Source organism: Sturnira hondurensis, unplaced genomic scaffold (assembly GCF_014824575.4).
Source record: "Sturnira hondurensis isolate 20B ecotype Veracruz unplaced genomic scaffold, ASM1482457v3 Scaffold0023357, whole genome shotgun sequence".
Classification (NCBI taxonomy): domain Eukaryota; kingdom Metazoa; phylum Chordata; class Mammalia; order Chiroptera; family Phyllostomidae; genus Sturnira; species Sturnira hondurensis.
Window position 1 is genome coordinate 10648779 of NW_028095988.1, and position 17856 is coordinate 10666634.

Consider the following 17856-nt stretch of genomic DNA (forward strand, 5'->3'; position numbering starts at 1 on the left):
ATTTACCTCCCAGATGTTAATCAGAGGAGGGCTACATGCTATCCAGAAAGTCCATTCTTCTCAACTAAACACATACTGTTGCTGCTAGTTGCAATTTAACTACTACTCCTTAATTTGTGAGAACTTCCCTTCCACAATACCAGCACTTCCACAAAGGAGAATTAACCACCATCTGTGATCTAAGAGAGAACAGGTAGATAAATAATCCTTACACTCAAAAGGCCAAACAATTTTTATTTTCAAAAACAACTTTATTCATGACACATATTTTTAAAAAACTCCCACCCACTGGAAATGAGCTAAAAAAATAAACAAAATCCACCTCCCACCTCCCTGTGCCCACTTCCTCCCATTCCCTCCAAATAAAAGGGGGGGAAAAGGCAAAGAAAAAAAACTGAAAAACAAAAAACGCCCCCATACCCCCCGAAAACAAGGTAGTGCATTCCCCCAGGGGATAGGGGAATTTACACTGGAGCCGCTGGGAGCGGAACGGAGATCTTCCGGCTACAGAAACCTGCAAAGAAAGACACTCAAAACAGAAAAAGAAACACAAAAGGAAACAAAATAGATCACCAGGCAATCTGGAGGAACAGGGAGCCAGAAAAGAGGGGTGGGGTGGGTGGTTGACCTGGCAGGACAGGAGCAGGCAGGAGGGTACTGTGAAAGTGAGGGAGAAGATGGAGGGAAGGTAACAAGCAGAACAGTTTGGTGTCCTTCCAGAGCCCTGGGTAAAAAAAACCAAAACCAAAACCAAAACCCTCCTACCATCCATGCCCACCTACCCTTGAGCAGCCCCCAAAGGGGTGAAGTGGGACAGGGAAACAGGGGGAGCAGCTTGCGCAGTTGAGTCGAGTCCATGGCGAATCCCCAGAGTGAATGAGCAGCCCCCTGCCCCACTCCCTGGGCCTTCCCCTACTCCCCAAAGCAGGTCCCTCCTCAGCAGTTAGTTATGGGATTCTCCCCCCTTCCACAGTATATCTTTTTTTTTTTTAAATATTTTTTCCATCAAGGTCATCTTCTGTTTTTCTTTTTTTTTTTAATTCTTTTTTTTCCTTCTTTCCTCTTTTTTTCCTCTCTCTCCTCCTAATACACATTTTTTTTTTAGTAAGGGGAATACCATGAAGTCGCTCTAGCCCGGCCCCTGGAAGAAAGAAGGAGAGTTAGGTGTTAACATGATCACTAGATAGTTCAGTACAAGCCCCTCCCCATGGGCCCTCGCCCCAGTTACTGTGAAGGGAATGGGCAAGAAGTTTCCAAGTGTCCTAAAACTGACCCCACGATCCCAGAAACAGTGACAACAGCCAGCAAACAGGAGGGGGGAGAATTAACAAAACACTTCCCCAAACAGTGGCAATAGAGAAGTGCATCTGAGACAAAGGGGCAAGGAAAAAGGACTCATTGTGTACAGAGTTTTCAATTCTTTACAGATCTTAAACCCTAGGCCCTCATCAACAGACCCTAACTCCTGGGAGCAAATAGGTAAACATCAGAAAAATCCCAGGTCTATATGCCTAACATTTATTAAAAAAAAAGAGAGAGACACACAGAAATAAGGCAAAGTAACAGCATGGACGGCATACTAGGCTTAGTGAGAAAAGAAACCCTGCAAAAGGCTGGCTCAGTGAAAGAGTAAATTATCTCAATATCCTCCCCACCTGGCTGGTAAGAATGATCAACTAGTCTCGGATATTCTTCCAAGGGATATTCAAATGTCAACCCCCCCCTAACTCTAAGAAAAGTAAAAATGTCCAAGCAGCACTTTCACTGCTCTGAGGCCCTCTTCTTCCAGACCTGTGTAAACACATTCACTGCCACCAACTCTCAAGGAAAATAAGGCTGAAAAAGAAGCATCTCTCAGAACAGAGTGGAGAGATCCAGCCCTTATCACCAATTCCTGCTCCAGAAAAAGATGTCGAGATTGGCCTCCTGGCCTGCAACTACCTTCCTCACCCTGCACAGGCAGAAGACCAAGTCCCTGGAGACCAAGGGGAGGGTTAGGGAGGGAGATTCCTCAGATCAGGAGAGAAGGAAGCATATAGGGCTTATGGGAGGCGGGGGAGAGGAGCAGCCCATCTATCCTGACCTGTAGACGCGCCCCCGGGGCCTGCTGTTAAAACCACTGTAGAATCGAGATCGGGAACTGTTGTAGTTAGTGGTCCGGGCACGGTATCGGGCTCGTGGGAAACCCCGGTCTGTTGTGCTGATGCCTGGTCTGTTGGTTCGTTTTGGGATCACCTGTGAGTGAGGGATATACAACAGAGCTTTAGTCAACCTGGAGAATTTACATAAGAATCAAAACAGCAATGAGCACGAAGCTTACCTTGATTTGTCTTCCTCTAAATAGGGACTCATCTAAGGCCAAGGAAGTCCTCACTGACTCTTTGTCTGAGAACTCTATATATGCAAACCTGGAAAAAGTGTCACTTTAGCTATTTGAGATTACAAACAGTAGTTCATAGGTCAAACCCAACTTGCAGACATGCTTTGTTTAGGTACAATGTGTTCACATTTTAAATTCGTGGTCCCCAAAAAATTGTTAATGAAAAACTTTAATAAAAATTTTCAGCTACTCTTGGAGAATTATAAAACAGAATATATGGGGACTAAACTTCCACGTGGCAGAACCAGGCAGGGCCAAATGGAAGCTGCCCCTTCCGTGAAGTCTATACCTAGACTTCATCTGTGTTTTTTCTGGCCTCTGAAAGCATTTTTGTGTAACCCGATATGCAGGGTTGGGCAAAAGTAGGTTTACAGTTGTGAGTACATGAAACACAGTTTACTCATATGTTTTTTCATATGACCCACTGTAAACCAACTTTTGCCTAGCCCCGGGTATCAATGTTAATGCCTTATCTTAAAAGACAAAGACCACTTGTTTTAGACAGCAAGTGAACTAGGAGCTCAATACAAAGAATTTACTTCCATACTTACCCTTTGGGATGGCCACTAAATTTGTCACAGAGTATGGTAACACGGTTAACTGAACCACAGCCATGAAAGTGAGCTTCCAGCTCTTCTGCTGTTGCGCCATAGTCCACCTGTGGGGGTACGTACATGTATGTGTGTATGGGGAATGCATTTTAAAGGTAAAGGTACAAACTCCCACCTCAACAGATACCCTGCTTAGCCTTTGGGTTAAGTAAGCCACCCGTATAGACTAAGGCACACCAAATCTGGTTCTCTAAGGAACTAATCCTCTTTCCTTCCAAACCCAGAGCCTCTGCTGATTGCCATTAACTTTCACTTCCTCCCAACCATCCCTCAACGTCCCAAATCCACCACCTATTCTAGAGACATCCTTTCAAGACTCCTATTAAATAATCCCTTGAAATAAGAGCTTCCACCAACCCCAATCTGGGCCCTAGTACATACATTGCCAACATAGATGGAACGGGCATCAGCCTCCATCTTCTCCTCAATAGACATGATCACTGGACCAGCTTGGGGGAAAAATAAGAAACAGTTACCCAGAATAGTGTTTAGCATACAGTAGGTACTAATTGAAACAAATTAATACATTTTAAAAAGTAAAGAAAAAACGGTAAAGGAATCCCTTTCCCAAATTAAGTCCCTACTGAATAGCTCCGGTTGAAATGATTTGAAAAGTTAACAAAATTAAGTGGGCTGGCTGAAACTTGACATTTCTACATTAAAGGGGAACCCTCTGCAGCTGGGCAGTTTCTCTCAGGACTTCTAACTAAGGGTCTTCAACTTAAGGAAGAACTATTAGACTTGAAGGTCAAATGCCAGCTGGCAACCTCCACAAAGGATACAGACTAGGAACAAAGAGAAATACTTTTGTAACACGGACAAAGGGAGGCACAAGACTACCTCACCAAAACATTGCTCTGTCTCACAAAGGTCAGAGGACTGACTACACAATGGATTATGACCGCGGCACCCGACGAGTAATTGCTCAGACAAGCAGCTCCAATCTCCAAGCACCTCCAATCTCCAAGCACCTAATTCCATACAACCCGTGCTCCCACGACCCTTCCAATCCCCCTACCCTGGCTCTGCGTGCAACCGCCAGTTACTCACCATTGCCTGGAGGTGGACTCATATTCATCTGCTTCTCTACCTCGTTCTGTAGCTCCTTTAGCTTTTCCGCTTCTTCCTCCATTTCCCTGACTCGAGCTTTGATCGCTTCCAGCTCCTACAATGAGTGGGGGAGGTATGGAGAAGAGCTTAAGAGGAACTACCGCAGGGGCTCTGCCCCTGCACTCGCACCGCGTGCGGCCCCAGCCATGCTCGGCCATTTCCGTCACACCATGCGAGGATCATTGTGAGAATAAAATGCAAGCTACCTTCTGTATAACAACACTAGACACCCATTATGCCCGAATCAACCCGGCTGGGCCTCTCCAAGCGGTCGAAGATCCAGGCCCGGCCCCAGCCACGTTATTCCCCGCCCACCCGCACCCCCGCCTGCCTCCCGCTACCCTGAGCTCCGGGCCTCCCGTGACCCGGCCGGTTGGCGCCCAGCTTGTTCGCCCTCCTTCCCTCACCGGGTCTTCAATGGCGCCGTCCCCCGGGTCACCCTCGACCAGTCCCGACTCCTCCTCCTCCTCCTGACTGCCGGGGACTCCCGAGCCAGGCCCAGGGCCCGAAGCTCCCGGTGGGGCGCGGGGCCGGGGTGGCTCCTCTTCAGGCTCGGGCTCCGGCTCGGGCTCCAGCAGCAGCTCCTCAGGCTCCAGTTCCTCAGACTCCAGGCCGTTCCCGTAGTCCCCTGCGCCCCCCGGGGCCCCCTCCCCGGCCTCCCCACCGGCCCCGGGCACAAGATGGCGCCGCCGCCCCGGCCCGGAGCCCCGACCGCCCGCAGCCCCCGCTGCCGCTGCCGCCGCCGCCGCCGCCGCCATCGCCGCTCAGACTGGGGCCCGCCGCCCAGCGATTGGAGAACTGTGCGGGCTACGCCGACGACTCATTAGTCAAGCAGCCTGCCCGTTACCATGAGCTAGAACTCCATTGGGAAATATTACTTGGCAATCAAATAAGACCCCTCCCCTAAGGCGGGGGCATTGCGCCAAATTCTTACATCCCGATAAGTGAAGTCGGCCTGTCAATCAACACACGTCCCACCTCTTCTCAAGTCCTTAGGTAACAATACCGCCACGCTGTGACGACACTCCTATTTCTCTCGTGTAAGGGCGGGTCCGCGAAGTATATGACAGTCCGTGATTGGCCGCTGACTAGACCAATCTTCCGATTGCCTTGCTGCAGTGGTCCAGTCTCAGATGTCGATTGGCTCGTGAAGGATTGACACCCATTTTTGTGACAGTTGAACCTTGCCCCCGGACAGCCTGCAGGGCTTATAGCAAGGGAAAACCGAGGTCACATGACTAATGTCAAGGTGGCCGCCATCTTGATACTACTAGTTGTCAACTTGTGAGCTGTTGGAAGGCCGAAGCCGGAAACACAGCGGCGGTTTCTGGAAACTGGTTCTCCTAACCAGAAAAGAACCAGTAGATGGTATGTTACTGGAAATGGAGCGTCCCGAATGGAGCTCCCCGGGAAGGAGCTTACTTTTCTCATTCAAGTTATCGGTACTACCACCCGCCGGGTCCTCCAAACCAGAAAGCAGGGAGGAATCCTCATTCCTGAGCTACACCAGGCACGAATCCTGTACGTTCTTCCTGCAGAGGTATATTTTTCCAAGCTCTCTGCGCATGCCCCCCTTTGCGCATGTTCCTTCTCTTGCTTGGATTATTTGCTAGAGCCCCTTAATGGGTCTCTCAGCATCCAACGTTGCCCCTCCAGTCCACTCCACACACCACTCCCAGACTGAGTTTGCTGTCCAGTTAGTCTCAAAACTCCTTACCGTGGCTTAGAGACCTCAGGACTAGGCTACTTAGCAAATGTTATTTCCGCACTCTTCGTTCCACTGAGTGTACCTGCACCCATCACTGCCTCTTTACATACAGTCTCTCTACAAGACGTTGCAAACTTCATCACCTCTCTTGAAAATTCGCCTTCTACTAGCCTCCCTTCCTCTCCCATGATAAGTGGGCCTACTTCACTCTGCGCTTAATCATTTTGTGCTGCATCTCCTAACTGGGTGGTGAGAGCTTGGAGGTAAGAGGCTGGATCTTATTTATATTTGCGTCTCCACTGTGGGGCAATGTGCCTAGACATAGTTAAGTGTCCAATAATGTTTGCTGACCGAAGGATGCATTGACTGGGGTACCACCCGTCATCTTCAATGCTTTCTCAGCCCCCAAGCCCTCCTTCAGACCCCAGAGGAGTTTCTATAGTCAGGTTTCCACCACACCATTGTACTCGAAGATACCAATGACACCTACTCCTGGAAGGCAGGGTTGCCTTGTTTTAGTAGTGATTCTATGCATTTATTAAAAAGGAACGAATGGCGTGGCAAGAGGGTGTTTGTAGCCAGACCATGCCACGGTTTGAGCCAGATTAACACGAGTCCAACTACGGTTAAATAAAGCCAACAGGATGTTTGTGGGTGGAGCAGAGGGATTTGGATTACAGGAGATCCCTATTTGCAAATCCAAAAGCTTCTCAGTAAACCCATTCTTCCCCCCTCACCCTCACTTTTTCTCACAAATCCTTACTTCAGGAACAGGGGAACTTGGTGCCGAGTCACAGCTGCTTAAAATTTCACTGAAATATACTTCATCAGACAGCTTCAGTGGTCTGGGAGAGCTAAATTGAGCATGGAAGACAAGTTCTAAAACGTTGTGGGTTCGTTGAAGAAAAAAAATTAATTTTAAAGTTTTTTAAAAATATAAATAACAAAGATTTTATTTATATTTTTAGATAGGAGGAGAGAGAGAGAGAGAAACATCGTTTGGTTGCTTCTCCTACCCGCCCTTACGTGGGACGGAACTGCAACCCACGCATGTGTCCTGACTGGAATGAAACCAGTATCCTTGAACTTTGAGGAAAGCTGCCCAATGAACTGAACCACACTAGTCAGGGCAGAAAAATCTTTTTACTATACTTAACATAATCAAGATTTGGATATTTTATTGGAATGTAGTTTAACCTAAGCAAACCAAAGGAAAATGTGATTTTTAAAAAATGCCTTGAATCCCAAGCTTGCTGAGCACTTGATTTTGTAACAGGCACTATTTAAGCCTCCTTACTATATTATCTCCTTGCATTCTCACGACAACCCTATGAAGTATTTCTAACCTTTTTTAAGGTTGAGGAAAAAGTGAAGTAAGTTGCCTAAGTCATTGAACTAATTAGAAGTTGGCAGGGAATTCAAAGCCATTTTTTTCTTTAAGATTATTTTCCTTAAATATTTTATTTATTTTTAGAGAGAGAGAAGGGAAGGAAAAAGAGGGAGAAAAACATCAGTGTGTGGTTGCCTCTCGTGAATCCTGAACTGGGGACCTGGCCTGCAACCCAGGAACCTGCCCTGACTGGGAATCAAACAGGTGATCCTTTGGTTCACAGACCTGCGCTGAGTCACACCAGCCAGGGCCAAAGCCAACTTTCAAAGCTCAGATCGATCAAAATTACTGTAATGTCTGTTATAAAACACAAAGATTACATTGTGTATGATGCTGAAATTGGGGGGAAAAGCTCCAACAATAGACAGATGTTTAGGCAAACTATAATTACATCCAAAGATTAGGCATCTGTTAAAAGGTTTATACATAGTGTGTGATAACATGCAAAAAGTTGTTAGTCCCAAAACTAGAATGTAAAATTGTATAGAAAGAATGATTAAAACAGTTATATCTTCTTTAGGAAAAAAACAAGCTGGACATGGGAGGGGGAAGGAACAAGAACCACTAGAGTTTTTTCTTTGGCAATATGTACCTAAAGCTTTTAAAATGTTGAAATTCTATAATCTGTTTCTTTCAAACAGATTATAAGATATACTTTTAAAATGTTGAAATTCTATAATCTGTTTGAAAGAAGCAGATTATAGAATGATCTGCTGAAAGAAAGCATGATCAGAATGATCTTTTGAAAGAATGATAGAATGATAGAATGATCTTTTGAAAGAAACATTATAGAATTTCTATAATTCTATAATGTTGAAATTCTATAATCTGTTTGAAAGAAGCAGATTATAGAATGATCTGCTGAAAGAAAGCATGATCAGAATGATCTTTTGAAAGAATGATAGAATGATCTTTTGAAAGAAACATTATAGAATTTCAACATTTTAAAAGTATATCTTATAATCTGTTTGAAAGAAACAGATTATAGAATTTCAACATTTTAAAAGCTTTAGGTACATATTGCCAAAGAAAAGACTCTAGTGGTTCTTGTTCCTTCCCCCTCCCATGTCCAGGTTGTTTTTTTTCCTAAAGAAGATATAATTGTATATCTTATAATCTGTTTGAAAGAAATAATCTAAAAACTGGAAAAATATTTGAGGATAAAAGTATCCTCAAAGTGAGAAAATGTAACAACTTGAATGTCCAAATGGGCACTTAGGAAAATTATTTGTACAAACATAGATGTAATTTTATATGGTGATTATGCCTTCAAAATTTTTTAATGAAAAAGAAAAATGCTTGAAATATAATGGTAATCACAATTGGAGCATGACATTATGTATACAGTATGATCATAAATATAAGCATGGATAAAAATGGGAAAGAAATATGCCAAAATGTAATGGTTCTCTCTGGGTAGTAGGATTATGATTGATCTTCTTTATAATTTTCTATGTTCTACGATTTTTCTACATTATTTTTATTTAAATTTTTAAAAATACTTCCAACTTCCAAACTTACTCTAATAAGCATGATTATTTTTGCAAACACATTTAAAAGATGGTGACTTATAAAGATACTACCCTATTAGAAGGCATGGACACCATCTTACTGGTATTTGCCCATTGCCTACCACAGCATGCTCAATAAGTGCTAACTGAATGAATCATCCTCTGTAATAATCTGATTTAATATCTTGCCTGTTATTGATGTACAGAGAACACGAAAGAGATGTTTCCCTCTGAGAATGAATTTTTAAAAATTAGTATGTAGTGGCCCTGGCTGGTATAGCTCAGTGGATTGAGTGCGGGCCTATGAACCACATGATCGCAGTTCGATTCCCAGTCAGGGCACATGCCTGGGTTGCAGGCCAGTTCCCAGCAGGGGATGCACAAGAGGCAACCATACATTGATATTTCTCTCCCTCTCTCCTTCCCTTCCTCTCTAAAGATAAATAAATAAAAAAAAAATTAAAAAAAATGAGTATGTAGTGATATGAGATTCTCAGTGTAATTTTCCTTCAGTTATAACTTATCAACAGACAGCTGTGGAAATTTGGAAAAACTGAAACTCAAGTGATGTGCCCTAGAATAAAAAATGTGTTAATATAAGTGAATGGTCAGTGCAGTTGAGAAAAGAATTAAATCAATAAAATGGATGAGGGCATCTCTAGTTTTGTCTAGAAAAGAACAGTTTTCCCACTAAACATAAATATTTGGCTTCTTGGTAGTTTCATGCCTATTTTTGACTCCTACTTTGAAATTTTTACTGACTACAATAATTCTCTATAATCTAGAACTACACTGTTTAATATGGTAGTCACATACTGCTACTGAGCACTTGAAACAAGTAATCCAAATTATGTGCTGGAATTGTCAAATATACACCAGATTTCAATGACTTAGTATGAAAAAAGACTGTAAAATAACTTAATACTAATTATAGGTTAAAATTATATATTAAGTTAAATAAAATATTATTAAAATTAGTTGTGCCGTGGCTGGTGTGGGTTCAGTGGTTTGAGCACCTGCCTGGGAACCAAGGGGTCACCAGTTCGATTCCCAGTCAGGGCATATGCCTGGTTTGTGTGGGCCAGGTCCCCATTTGGGACATGAGAGGGGCAACCACAAATTGATGTTTCTCTCCCTCTCTTTCTCCTTTCCTTCCCCTCTGTAAAAATAAATAAATAAAATCTTTAAAAAATAAAAATAAGTTTTATCTGTTTGTTTTTTGCTTTTTTATGAGGTTACTGTAAAACCACATATGTGGCTTTTATTATATTGATATTGGACAGTGTGGATAGATATAGAACCTTGAAGCCCATTTATTCACTCTATTTTGGAGCAGGCTCCAATTCTTTCTAATCAAATTCTGGCCCCACCTACTTTAACTCCATAGGGTCTGCCATTGTATGGATGTAGGGTAGCCATTTAAAGGAGAAGGAACCTCTGTTGCACTGCTTAATTTTCATTCTGCTTGGTTAACTTTCAAAAGCTTTATACCTGAAAAACATGTTTTAATATACTATACCAGAAATATGTATTCCTTATCAAAAAATCAAAAAATAGTAATAAAGCAAAATCACCTATAAAATCATCATCCTGAGATAATCACTACCAATATTTTGATGTATACTTAGTACCCTTCCTGAAATTTTCAACCCAAAAATATGTACAGTCACATGCACATGTTTATTTATTTATTTGGGGGGTTATACTGTATATATTATTTTCTAATCTATTTTTTATCTAATAAGATATGGAAACATCTTTCCATATCAATAAAAATATTTTTCCAATTTCATTTTCCAAGACTTTTTACTTAAAAGTTACCTTAGAAATGAGGGCTGCCCTGGCTGGTGTGGCTCAGTGGACTGAGTGCCAGCCTTTGAACTGAAAGGTCGCGGGTTCCATTCCCAGTCAGGGCACATGCCCGGGTTGCAGGCCAGGTCCCCAGTTGGGGGCGTGCAACAGACAGCCTATCAATGTATCTCTAACACATTAATGTTTCTCTCCCTCTCTTTCTCCCTCCCTTATCCTCTCCCTAAAAATAAATAAAATCTTTAAAAAAAAAAAGAAACGAGGCCTTCACTGACCACTCTACTAAACATTGAAATCTATACATACGTACATCTTCCAGTCCTTTGCTAATGAATCATTTTTCTTCATAGCATTTGTCACCTAACATGAAATGTTATGTTAGTGAATACTATGAAATTTATTGTTTATTTCTTTTACTAGAATGTAAGTAACACGAAGGCAGAAAGCTGTGCCTGTTTGTTTGCTTCTTTAACTCAGTGACTACAACTGTGCTTAGCACACAGAAGATGCTTAAATGTTTGCTGCATGAATGACTGAAGAACTGTATAGCATTTCATCATATTAGGTTTTTTGGTTAATTTTTAAAATACTGTTATTTATATTTTGCCTGTATCCACGTTTCAGGCAGCTTTGAAAGTTTTCAAAGGATGTGGTCTTAAGTAAAAACAAAATATCTACAATCCATCAATTTGCTAAAAAATGTAACTGTTACTTAACTTTTATCAAAAGTGTCATTTGGAGAAATAACATTTACAGAAAACTGTCTGAAGGATAAACAATCCGTTTGTCCATTTAGATAGTCTAAAATTTAGCCCTATGTTAAACTATAGCAACATAGAACATACTTGAGGTAAATTGAGATGAGCCTGATAGAACAAGCTTAGGACCAACTGAATCCCCACTTGGTGTTTCTGTAAGAAACAATGGTGCAAAACTCAACGTATTTCCCTCTCGGGTATTATAGATGGTGGTGTCCTCTGTATCACTCAGTGTCTTAGAAGAGCCACAAAACTTTGCCCATCTTGGAAACTGATATGCTTTTATAAATCCTAAGAGGTATGTTAATTTCATTATGTTTTCTTACTTGCTTTAGCTGCCAAGAAGTCAGAACTGAATTCACAGTCAAACTTTAGTATTTGGAAAAACTTCTTATAGAATTCCTTTCTGTGCATTAATTTTTATTTTGCTTATTGTAGTATTTCAATTTTCCCTACTTTAAAAATCTGCATTTTCCTCATTTTGAGTATTCTAGTTGTTGCAAAATGCTTTTTGGTAAATATAAATCAATCAATCAATCATTAAACCAATAAAAGTACGGTGGAGATAAATGCATTAGCTCTTACATCCTGATATTAACTACTAAGAGCATCAGAATCTCCTTTCCCCTAGTGCTATGTTCATTAAGCCTCTCTTGGATTTTAAGATGGCCTGCCCTGTATATATATATATTTTTAAATTTTATTTATTTATCTTTAGAGGGGAAGGGAAGAAGGAGAGAAATATCAATGTATGGTTGCCTCTCGTGAGTTCCCTGCTGGGAACTGGCCCGCAACCCAAGGCATGTGCCTGACTGGGAATCGAACCGGGATCATGAGGTTCGCAGGCCCGCGCTCAACCCACTGAGCCACACCAGCCAGGGCTGCCCTGTATATTTTTTTTAGAGAATGGAAACGCAACCCTGGATTCCTCAAAGCAGTATATTTCTCACTACAATTTAACACATAAACCCAAATGCCATTTTAGAAAGAGTATAGAAAGGATTACAGAAAGAGTAGAAAATTCCTGATTGTAATTTAAAATTAGGATCACTATTTCTGTCAGACATCATTTTGATGTGGTCCTAGACTAGAACTACAGAAGGGTGGGCTGAATAATTCCTGTAACTTCCATCCAACTTAGCAGTTTGCATTAAAATATCTGAAACCAAATGTCTCAAGGGACCAGGAAAGGAAGAAGGACCTCCATTTTTGCCAGACTTATTTTAAGACTGAAGTAGGCAGCAGGGTGTAGTGAGGAGATGTGCTCATTATCACACTTCTGACTAGAGGTTACACCACAACTGGGGACTTGGTTACCATCACACAAAGATTTTTGGTTTGTTTCTTTTGGTTCTTTGTGGCCACCCCAAAGTGCCACACACACACCCCCCGTCTCTTAAGGCTTGGGCCCGCTCAGATGGAGTTCTTGGCTTTGGGCACTTGGCTGAGGTTGGGGGTGGGGGTAGGGGAACAATTCTGATTTCTTTTTTTTTATCTCAACACCTTCCAAAATCTCTATTACTCTTAATTCTTGCCTTTAACAAGGGCATGAAGAGATGATTGGATCAAGAAATGTCCTGACCCCAAGCTATACAATGTAGAAGTCACAAACCCTGTTCAGTGCTTCTCATTAAACTTCTGGGTTTTATTTATTTGTTTGTTTGTTTGTTTGTTTATTTTTAATACGACCATTACATATTACACAAAAATAAAAGTCAAATGAACTTGGTATTTATAAATTATTAAATAAAAATACAGGAATATATATTTATATTTATAGAGCTTTTTCTTTTCTTCTAAACTAACCAAATCTGTTCTCCCGCCGTTTTATGATTTAAAAAAGTAAAATAGTGTATGCCCTAGAATAAGTGGGGAGTGGGCTTAATAATCGCAGGACCCAGTTGCCCTACTTCTGCTCCTTCCTTGGCCTAAGCAAGTGCCTATTTGTCCCTTTGGGCTCTGGAGAGAAGGAAACACCCTCTCCACCTATTAAATTGCTGAAAACTGGCAATTAGATTTATTTACCTTATTTATATTTTTAAAGGAAATGGTTATAAAAATTGGGAGCCATACTCAGCCTTCCTGGCCAAGAGCTAACCCCAAGGAACTATATGGCTCTAGAAGAGTCTCTACTTTTCCCTGACAGAAGAGTCTCGGGGGTTTCCACTGCCCCTCAGGCTAACAAGGGCAGGACAGTTCAAAACAGCCCACTGTGGTCCCATCTAAGCTACGCTTCAGGGAATCCAGACCAAGCCCCTTACACTTTCAGAAAACAGCCCCTTCTTCCACCCAGGTGTGAAGGCCTCAGAGCAGGGCATTTCAGTAACTATGGTCCCTGCCGCCCTGTTTGCTAAAGGCCCCCAAGAAGAGCTAACAGGGATAGGCGTCCTATGGTAGAGGGTAGGGTGATGAGTCTGCCCCAAACCTGGGAGAGCACAGGCTCCAATTTGGAGCTGATGGTCTAGTCAGTGGTTTTCCAATTTTTTTCAGCAGCAATCCCCTTAATGCAAATAAAATCTTACCCTGAACCCCGATATATAAGACAGCTACAACGAGAGCTGTTCTGCTTGAGGGCAAGTAGCCCAGCCTGCTCAGCACACCCCCTTTACCTTCATCTCCCCCTAGGACTCCTGAGGCAACCCCTAGGAAACTTTGAGGATCTGCCAAGCAGATTGAAAACCACTGGCCTAGTTTGTCCTGAGCAAGTCAGAGACCCCCCACCCCCACCCCAACTGCCTGCCACAGAGCAGCTCTGAGTTTCTAGTATCAGCATACTCACTCATGACAGACCAAGTGGCACATGCAGCCTACCACCTCCCCCGTAAATACCATTAAAAAGTGCAGCCCTCTCTCAAGCACAAAAGTCTGGGCTAAACACCTGAGGCCAATTTAGGTCCCACATTCTAGTGAGTACAACTATGTTGCCACCTTCTGGGACCAAGTGAAAAATCTCCAAGAAGAGTCAACCATGGTCTAATTAAGCTGATCAGTGCTCAGGATCAAGGGCAGGGTTCTAGAGCACTGTCTGAAGAAGTCAGCATTGGAGAGCAGCAATTTTAGCACCTTAGAAAGTGCAGCAGTGAGGTCTGGCTCAGGGCATGCATTTGGAGTGAAATCATTTCTTTCTCAAAAGAAAAAGCTGTAATCTGAATCTGTTCTAGAGGACTGTGAGCTCTAAGGTTAACATTTGCAGACTCTGAGGTACAGAGAAGTAACACCCATGCAAACAGCGTGGCTTCAACGAAAACATAAATGCTTCCAGATCATGGTAGGTATTCTAGAACCCATACATCTGGCTCTTGATAAAGCAGCACCAAAGCCCACCACATGGAACAGGCCAGTCATACATGTCACCCTCATACCCATGGGGTTCAGAGCTGGAATGTTCCTCTCAAGGCATCAACAGTCTCACTGAGACATAGTGCAGGACTCAGACTGTATTCTAGATCAGCACTTACGTCCACAATCAAAAGGAAAATTAATTAGAGCTCCAATTTAGAGTTTAAGTTTGGGTACAGAAAGTCCCAGAGATAGGGAACGCTTCAGGCACCAGTGTGCTTCAGTGGGAGAAGAAGGCAGCAGGCAAGTCCAGCTACCGAAGCTCCTACCCCACTGCAGGCTCAACAGCCCTGCCTTTCTGCCAGAGCCCAGGAGGCAGCAGCAAGTGTGTGATGCACAAGGAAGGGGGACCATGAAAGAACAAGGCCAGCTACAGAACTGCTCTTCTCTCCAGAACCCTACTAATGATTTTCTGCAGAGAAGCGCCCAAAGCCTCCATCTGGATACAGTGTTTTTCCCTCAGCCTTGAGGCACCAGGACAAGAGGAGGAGGGAGGAGGGGGTTGGGAGGAAGGCAGAGAACTGCCCCTTGTTCTTGCCACCGCAAGAGGGAATGTTTTCTCTTTAAAGACTCCCACTGCCACCAGATTAGACAAGCAGCCCAGCATGCACATGAGCATGCGTGCACATGCACACGCACATCCAAGCAGCCCATCGTCACAGCCACCTTTCCCTATCACCTGAGAATCCAAGCTTCCATTCAAAAGCATGTGCCTTCTGTGTTTTCCCCCAAATCCACTCATCCAATGGAGACGCCAACCCCTTATGCAAGTCCACCTTCTTTAGGGCTGCACATGGAGCTCCAGCTAGTTTCCTGTGCCTATACCTAGAGGCATGATTCCTCCCAGCTCCCCCTAACCCAGGAATGACTCCATCTCCTGACCCCCTGACTTTCCTAATACATTCCCCAAGGTCTCCACTTCACTCATTCTTCCAGCTGCATGCCTGGCACACTCAGCTCCCTCACACACTATTCCTGCCCCTTCCCATCTCTGCTCCATACGCATCCACTCACCCCACTTCTTTCAAGGGCATTTCTCTGTTCTGTTCCTGCTCGCCTGTCCTCCAGCCACACCTATCCCCACTTGGCCTTGGACTTTCTCACTTGCTAGCAAAAAAGGCCCCTACAGTTACCAGGGCCCCCAGTGCCACGGCCCCTGTCAGCACTGTCCTCACTGAGGCCCAGTTCCCCTCCCGCAGGCGCCGAGCCTCCTCCAGGGCCCCGTCCCCGTATAGAGCTGTGAACTCCGCCTGTGGGAGAGAAGGGAAGTAGGAGAGAAAGGAGAAAGGGATATCAGGAGAGGAAAGAGCAGAGAAGAGGAAAGGAAGTGTTCCAGTACCATCCACTGCAAGCACTAGCCCACACCTAGCCCCTCTCTAGCCACTACTGCAATCCCCCCTCACCCACCATGAGCACCTGGCTCATCTGCCTTCCCTGCCTCGAGTGAATCCCTTCCTTTCCTTGGCTAAAAATGCTGCTCAGAACAGACACCCTTTGCTAAGGCTTGCCCGACCACCACCCATCCCTGATTCCTGCCCCCATGCCACATACTCAAGTATAAAATGTTCCTGACGACTGGATGCCACTTCCCTGTGGGCACTCCCATAGGTACTGTGGATTCTGACCTCTGCTTTAGACCATGAGCCCATCCAGTGATGACTGCATGGCAGCCCTGGAGTGCAGAGTCCAGCATGATGCCCACGGTGCAGGCATCTGATTCCACCCATATAGGTAGTCTCAGCCCCCATGCCTCATTCATTCTCAGCCAAAGCCCCCCTTCCCCTGGAGACCAGCTTTGCAGAGGGACGTACAGAGCAGCGATCGAGAAGCTTCTTACCCAGCCCCCACTGCTGTGGATCCAGTCTGCCAGCCGTGTCTCCAGGTAGGCCACCATCCACTCCTGCACTTGTCCCACAAGTGGCTCCATCTCCTTGTTGACACTCTCAGCACACAGAGCAGCTCCAAAGACAAAGAAGGCCACAAGGCGGCCCCAGTTGGGGCCCCCTTGGAAGAGTTCATCAGAGACCTGGGTGAAGCGTTGCTGGGCTGAGCCCGGGGTCACATGCAGCTGAGCGGCCAGATCAGAGAAGGTTCGACGGAAGCGGGTCTCAAACTCATCTCCAGCTGCCCGCATGGCTTGATGCAGCGGGTCAGCTGCTGGGCCCTCCCCAGGGCCGGCTCCACAAACATAACCCTTCTGCCTCAGCTTATAGCCTACAAAGTCTGCCACTAGAGCCCGAGTGTCTGGGGCCGAGGCTGGGGTCGCCATCCGGGCAGCTGTAACAATCAAGGATGAAAGACTGGCATGAATATAACATGGTCAGAGACCCAGGGTGGGGCATTTCGGGTTTGGCCAACCCAATGACACAGGGAAGTGGGAGAGAATGCTCAGAGACCACTAGGCAGGGAGAGGCAAGAACAAGGAAATTAAGTTACAGTGAGGGTACGAGGGGGCTGGCCATTACATTTGTAATATGCTGAATTAAATGTAAACAGGTAAATTTAAAACTACTTTAGGGTTTTCTCATAATAAGACAACAACAGTTCTATGACACCCCTACAAACCCCCTCTGCACAGTGCACACCTTTTGGCAAGAGAAGAGGCTTAGGACCTCCCCAGAGGTAAGATGCGAAGACGCTAGCAGAGGTACAAGATGGGGGAGGAGACAGGGGCTGAAGGGAAAGGTAGGGGGAAGCAAAGGGTTGCCAGGGACAGAGAAGGAAGGGCACACTCACCCAGCCTGGATGGCAGCTCTTAGGACCCAGCGCTGGTGGCGAGGAGCCCCCAGCTGGAGCCTTTCATCCTCTTGGCCAGCGTGGAGCCCTGGGAAAGGGAGGAGAGATCTGAGCTAGGCAGGCAGGCAAGGCCAGGGATCAGGGTCTGGGCTGAGAAAGGCTGGGGTTGCAGCTCCGAGGACTGGGCCCCTGCCCCCAACGCTCTACCAGCTGTGTGGCCGAATCCATGTTTAATGACTGTCCTCCCGGGAAACCAAGGGCCAAGGGCTTTCTGCCGACCATCTCTACTCCCGGCTCCCCTCGAGTGCAGCCCAAAGGCCCAGCTCCTCCCTCACCCCCACCCTCAGCCAGTCTCCAATGCCTCCCGCCTGCCAGGTTAGGGATCTCACGGGTCAGACGCGCTGCCGGGATCCAGGCCGTTTCCTGGTGCAGGAGCTGGGAGGGAGGGAGAGAGAGAGGAAGGGAGGGAAGGAAGGAGGGAGGGAGGAGAAGGGGGGGGCGGGA

General features: G+C 44.9%; 1 protein-coding gene and 1 long non-coding RNA gene across 6 annotated transcripts; one reads left to right on the forward strand and one right to left on the reverse strand.

The window, feature by feature from the left end:
* Nucleotides 1-1063: 1063 nt before the first annotated feature.
* On the reverse strand, nt 1064-17846 carry PABPN1 (poly(A) binding protein nuclear 1). 5 transcript variants are annotated; one of them, XM_037037426.1, is made up of 10 exons: nt 17742-17846; nt 17353-17440; nt 16454-16893; nt 15750-15866; nt 4042-4156; nt 3373-3440; nt 2932-3038; nt 2321-2408; nt 2084-2235; nt 1064-1141 (listed from the first exon to the last, which is right to left on the reverse strand). In XM_037037426.1, the coding sequence occupies exons 3-10, from the start codon at nt 16883-16885 to the stop codon at nt 1102-1104; spliced, it is 1119 nt and encodes a 372-aa protein (XP_036893321.1). In that variant the 5' UTR covers nt 16886-16893; nt 17353-17440; nt 17742-17846; the 3' UTR covers nt 1064-1101. The 5 variants fall into 5 exon arrangements, with proteins under 5 accessions (XP_036893321.1, XP_036893317.1, XP_036893318.1 ...); XM_037037422.1 differs by lacking the exon at nt 15750-15866 and having other exon boundaries at nt 17742-17845; XM_037037423.1 differs by lacking the exons at nt 15750-15866; nt 17742-17846 and adding an exon at nt 17560-17665.
* Nucleotides 7790-8343, forward strand: LOC118980792 (uncharacterized). Its single transcript, XR_005065222.1, has 2 exons — nt 7790-7825; nt 8295-8343. It is a non-coding gene; the product is annotated as an uncharacterized LOC118980792 (long non-coding RNA).
* Nucleotides 17847-17856: the final 10 nt, after the last annotated feature.

Bases quoted from the DNA above. Each gene is read 5' to 3' on its own strand.
- PABPN1 (XM_037037426.1), bottom strand. From the start codon at position 16,885: ATGGCGACCCCAGCCTCGGCCCCAGACACTCGGGCTCTAGTGGCAGAC. The intron at 3,441-4,041 runs GTGAGTAACTGG...TTTTCCCCCAAG, and splicing joins GAGTCCACCTCCAGGCAATG to CTGGTCCAGTGATCATGTCT. The intron at 3,039-3,372 runs GTATGTACTAGG...GTACCCCCACAG, and splicing joins GTTCCATCTATGTTGGCAAT to GTGGACTATGGCGCAACAGC.